Raw genomic sequence first — 5,533 nt, 5'->3', positions numbered from 1 at the left:
CACATATAAAACCGAGCTGTTTACAGGCGAAAATAAGGCTGTGTTCGGACTGCCGACGCAAAATCCATATGTGATCTATGAACGTAAAAAAATGCGTGTCACGCACTTCTGTTGGCTGAGACGTTAAATGATGTTATTGTTTAAAGTTATTACGACAGTTACGGCGACAGTCTGAACCCGGCCTATGCCTGCAATTGCTAAATCTGCGTATGGACGAGGCAATTGCTCGAAGCGCACGAACGGGAGCGCTTATTTATAACTGAACGTTTACTGCCGGCGTTTATGCTGAAACAGTTGAGCCAAGCATACACCATTACGGATGTATACATCATCATCATAATCACCAGCCGATCTACGCTCACTGCAGGGCAAAGGCCCCTCCTACTAATCTCCAATTATCCCGGTCCTGTGCTAACTGCGGCCAAGTTATCTCTGCAAACTTCTTGATCTCATCTGCCCACTTAACTTTCTGCCGCCCCCTTCCACGCAATTCTCTAGGGATCCACTCTTTTGCACTTAATGACCAGCGGTTATCTTGCCTTCGCATTACGTGCCCTGCCCACGTCCATTTCTTCTTCTTAATTTCTACTAATATGTCTTTAACACGCGTTTGTTCCCTGACCCACTTCGCTCTCTTCTTGTCCCATAATGTTACACCTATGATCTTCCGTTCCATTGCTCGCTGAGTCGTCCTCAATTTAAGTTGAAACCTCTAAGTGAGCCTCCTTACCATATGGATGTATACAAACCAGAAATTAATATTCCGCATCATCTACCTGAAATGGGTACGCACGCATGAGCTTTCACGTACCACTGCGTCCACCGATGGCGTATATGCACCCATCGAGAACTGCGGTGGCGGCGAAGTCCCTCGGAAATGCCATGTTCGGCAGCTCCGACCAGCGCCCGTTAGACACGTCCAGTTGGCATGCTGAAGCAAAGGCAAACGATTGGAAACTGCTTAGGATAGCGGCTTCCTTCTAGCGCTTATTTGAAAGTGGGTTTTGAAAACGTAAATGCGTTTTAATTGACTCCGTTATTAAGCGGAGCGGTTAACTATTTTCCGAGAAATCAATGCGTGCGTAGACCGAGCGCGTAGATCCGAAAACCTCGTGGCGTCGATACAGCTTCAGATACCTAATGTGTATCCTCTCCACTCCACACCTGCGCGTCGTCGGCGGGGATTCGTTTTCCCACCGCTGCGGCTGTTTTTGCGAGTGGATGGTGGGTGGGGGGCGAAAACAAAGACGCCTGTATGCGAACATTTCGGCGCAAGCGACAGAACCTGACTATTTTAAGTTAATTTGTAGACCTTCCCTGAAAATTTTGATTTCAACTTTGAATTCCCCTGACTGCGTGTTCTCAGATACCGATCAATCTCTGCGCCACCGCGAGCATCCAACACAGACTCGGAGACGGAAAATGAGCACGACACAATTTCTGATAAGTACAGCTCTTGGAGAAAAATTCACGCATCTCCACGAAGTGAATCATGACGAGTGGGTGAAGCACTTGGGATCGTTCTTACCGTGCATCACCCGTGAGAGTGCTTACTGCTGCTAAAACGATTTACAATCCAATCCAATACAATTCAATTTATTCCAATCCAATCCATTTAAATCCAAATCCAAATCCCATTCCATCCAATTCAATCCAATGCTCCTCCCGTATGCAGAGCACGGCTGTCCAGGATCTCTCTCTCTCTCTCTCTCTCTCTCTCTCTCTCTCTCTCTCTCTCTCTCTCTCTCTCTCTCTCTCTGTCTCTAGCCTCGGCCTTAAGATGCTTCGCCCCTAAAAAGCGAACTTGGTGGCCGACCTGGGTCCTCACCGGAATCCCGCTAAGTCGCGCTTTCTCCCCCGCAGTGGCTTCCAAGCCCTGAACTAGCTTTTACTAGGTGTCTGCACGCCGCTCATTGCCGCACCTGTGTTGAGTGCGGAGCCGCTTGATCCACCGATGATGTATAACACATCGTTGTTGACGACGGCTCGGGCGCTGCATCGTTCGCCTGGGAGGCCTCTCACGTAGCTCCAACTGTTGGTCGTAGGATCATAGCACTCCACGCTGCTCAGCACCTCGTGGCCCGAAAAACCGCCCACACTGCGGAGGGCGGGATGAATCATTCCGCACCGCTCAATGATGACTGACTACAAGCTGCGTCTAGGTGACCACTCAAACGTAATTGCTGCTATGTAAAAAAAGATTAAAATATGATACACTGTACTGCTACTTAGGGTGGGGCCTTGATTTGATTGATTGTAGGGTCTAACGCGCCGACGCAACGCGGGCGATGAGGCGCGCCTTAGTGGAGGGCTCCGGATTGATTTTGACCACCTGGGGATCTTTAACGTGCGCCGAAATCTCGTACACACCGGCGTTTGTGCTTTTCTCCTCCAAGGGTGGGGACTTCGTCTTCAGTTGAACTACAACTTTACACATTCCCCAGATCTCGCTCCAAGCCGCTTGTTTTCGCACTTTTAACTACAAAAAACCGAGAAAAGCGATTCTCAGAGACTGATGAAGTGGAAGTGAAACCATCACAGGATCTGCGGGGAATCCATTTAAGTGTTCTCAAGATAGCTTCCAGAAGTTGTACAAACGCTGGGCCAAGTCGATAGACGACCCAAGCGAACCAATCAAGGAAGTCAGTGTGTAGCACCTCAAAGTTTCGAAAGCTCGTCACCAAAAGAAAGCTTTCGGTTACCTTCGTTCCCGCGGCCATTTGTGGGCGCGTGTTAATGTGGTGGGATTTCTGACTTGAATACACTGACATCCGTTCTAGCTGCCAAAGTTTTCGAAGCGGGCATCATAACTTCAAGTGACTGCCGGATGGATCAGACCTCGAATTTACGTGAATACTGAAATAACGGCAACCTTGTTTATCGTTTTCAAGAAAAAGTTAGCGGAGCATGTGGAGGCTAACGCTTTGTTCACGTGAAATTGTCAGCGCGGTACAATTCTGCACGCAGCGAGACAATTGTTTTCAGTGCAAGAGGGCGGCGGGCAAGGTCGCAGACCGGTATGCTGTCACTAACTACTGTATCCGTACAAAGGAGGAACCTCGACGCATATTTCCTCTTGACCCAGTGCTACACTTGGGGCTTCGTCTTGCATCGGGTAATTTTCGCACTAGCCGGGTCCAAAGTCTATGTTGAGTCTAACAAGTGGTGCCTTGAGAACCAACGGACGTACCTGGACTTGCTTCATGCTTTTAAAATTTCATCAATGAATACCCATCCTTTTTATCCTGTCTTCAATGATACATCCACATCTCTCCTGTTTGTAAATCGCCCATCCATTCCACTGCCCTTCTCACTTAGAGTGAGAGAGCGAGCCTCGGATCTCAGCGCTTCGTCTTTAGATGTGTACAGATCATCCTTTTCAGACATTTTACCGCCTTGGAAAGTTCGCTCTGTGTCCTGCGACCTGTCTTTTATGAAATTGGACAAAAATCGGGTACCACGAGCTGTAATACTGCAGCACTTTCTGTCTCTGCAGTTTAGATACCCACGCGTAGAATTTTACCGTGACGCTTCTACAACCTCCACTATGGTGTCCTGCGATGCTCATGGTCCGAATTTCAATGCAGCCAGAACCATGAGCGTACACACAACCATTTTTTCAGCAGAAGCATATGGAATTGTACTCATTTTACAACACATTCTTGAAAATCAAATGCCCAATACCATCATATATACAGATTCCTTGAGTGTTGTTCGTTCACTATCACCTCACAAGCCCCCCCAAAAACCACATAGTTAATCTTGTGTTCAACACCATTACGTCTGTCTATGCACAAAAGCATGAGCTGCTCCTCTGCTGGGTCCCAGGGTATGCTGGGATCGCTGGGAACGAGTTGGCAGACGAGAGGGCTGCTGCTGCTGCACTCAGGAACACTGTAGACATTACAACGGTACCCTATACAGACCTCAAGCCACACATAAGACAACACTTGCGTAGAACATGGCAATTACACTGACTGGAGTGAACAGACACACAACAAACTACATGTAATAAAGCCACAATGGGGACGGTACACAGCTGACTCACACAACAGACACACGGATATCGCCTTGGCTAGGCTACGGAAAGGGCACACCCATGCAACACACTCGTATCTGCTCACGGGATCTTCTAGATCCCAGTGCAGCAGGTGCGGAGAGGCCCTATCCGCAGTTCACATACTCATTCAATGCAAGGCGCTCGACACCACACGACGCAAACAATTTCCTGAACTGTACAGAGAACACATCCCGCTACACCCATCACACTTCTTGGCCGACAACCCAATGTTTTCTAACAAGCGTGTTTTTCACTTTTTATCAGACGTCAAGTTTTTACAGCTTCTTTCATTTCATGCATAATCATCCTGGCCCTATAAATACACCAGCCATCTTCATGCATTCGCTTCACTTTTTTTTAGTGAGACAATTTAGTATTTAATTGCACATCTGTACTCATCAAATAACTTTGTATTTGGCGCTCTTTGCCCTAGTCGGCCTTGCACCATTAAACTCAAACCATCATCATCATCATGGACGCGTATTTCCAATTGCTTCGCTGCACAAAGCACCCATGTGACATGACTGTTCGCGATATACAGAACGGTAATTAAACATCGTCATTGGCCGCCACCCAAACCTAAAGCGACCTAAAACATACCAAATCACTATTGTTAACAAAAACAACACGTAGATTTCAGTTTAGAAAAAAAAATCATTCAGTTTAGAAAAACACTTAAGCAATGAGAAAAAAAACAGAGATAGACCTGCTCAGTCTCGAGCCCAGGCAGTCAGCGCCAGTACTCAGTGCTCTATTTCGAGGCCACAGAACCCGAACGGTGGGACCCTTTTAGCAGGCGTTCAAAGGAATAGCGGACGCAGGGACATCGCACATGTCACGTGGGTGCTCTGTGCAGCAAAGCGTTTGGAAACCCGCATCCTGGGCACCACAGGGACCGGTAGTGCACCCACGGAAGCTATTCGGATCAGGAGGGTAACGAAGCGGCGTGGGAGGAGCAGGAGGATCGTGGGCAGGGATGCTGCCGATGCTACGCGTAGGCTGACATAACGACGTGGCGGGACGACGGACGCGCAAGCTGCGGTTAAGGGCGGAGGAGGAAGGGAGTGGGGTTGTGCTGCGGACGGCAAAGCGAAGCTGGAACCGTGCAGTTATAGATAGGCACAGTCCGACGCTCCGTCGACTACTTTCGCCTCCAACATGCACGCAGAGGCGATGTCGTGCTCGCTAAGTGTGCCTTTTTACGTTTTCAAGGCATCGGGTGTTGTGGCGGGCGCGCGCTCGAGTCACGTCTTGGAGACGCTTACACGTAAATGCGTCCAGCGGCGGCGGCAGCGCAGCCGCTGCTCCGCACGTCGTTCATGGGCGCCACGGGATCCCACTGGTTCCTCTTCTGGTCGTAACGCTCACAGGACTTTAAGCACATCCCATTATGGCCACCTATGCTGTAGATGAGGCCCTGCAACAGCAGTTAATTGGCGGTACCAGAAAGACTGTATGTAAAAAGAAAGTTAA

General features: G+C 48.9%; 1 protein-coding gene across 1 annotated transcript in view; it reads right to left on the bottom strand.

Annotated features, from left to right (window-relative positions):
* The window catches only part of LOC144173210 (uncharacterized), a 10,331-nt gene extending 4,798 nt beyond the window's left edge, over positions 1 to 5,533 (bottom strand). The window contains exons 1-3 of the mRNA XM_077701715.1: positions 5,326 to 5,533; positions 1,923 to 2,098; positions 812 to 931 (exon numbers count right to left, since the gene is read on the bottom strand). Of these exons, the coding sequence (XP_077557841.1) occupies positions 812 to 931; positions 1,923 to 2,098; positions 5,326 to 5,444 (415 nt within the window). The 5' untranslated portion in view covers positions 5,445 to 5,533. The remainder of the gene's footprint in view (positions 1 to 811; positions 932 to 1,922; positions 2,099 to 5,325) is intronic.

This window comes from Haemaphysalis longicornis, unplaced genomic scaffold (assembly GCF_048455015.1).
Source record: "Haemaphysalis longicornis isolate Haplotype H1 unplaced genomic scaffold, Haemaphysalis longicornis Haplotype H1 scaffold_3, whole genome shotgun sequence".
NCBI lineage: Eukaryota > Metazoa > Arthropoda > Arachnida > Ixodida > Ixodidae > Haemaphysalis > Haemaphysalis longicornis.
Note: the sequence above shows the minus strand (reverse complement) of the source record. Positions and strands in the feature narration are given on the sequence as shown.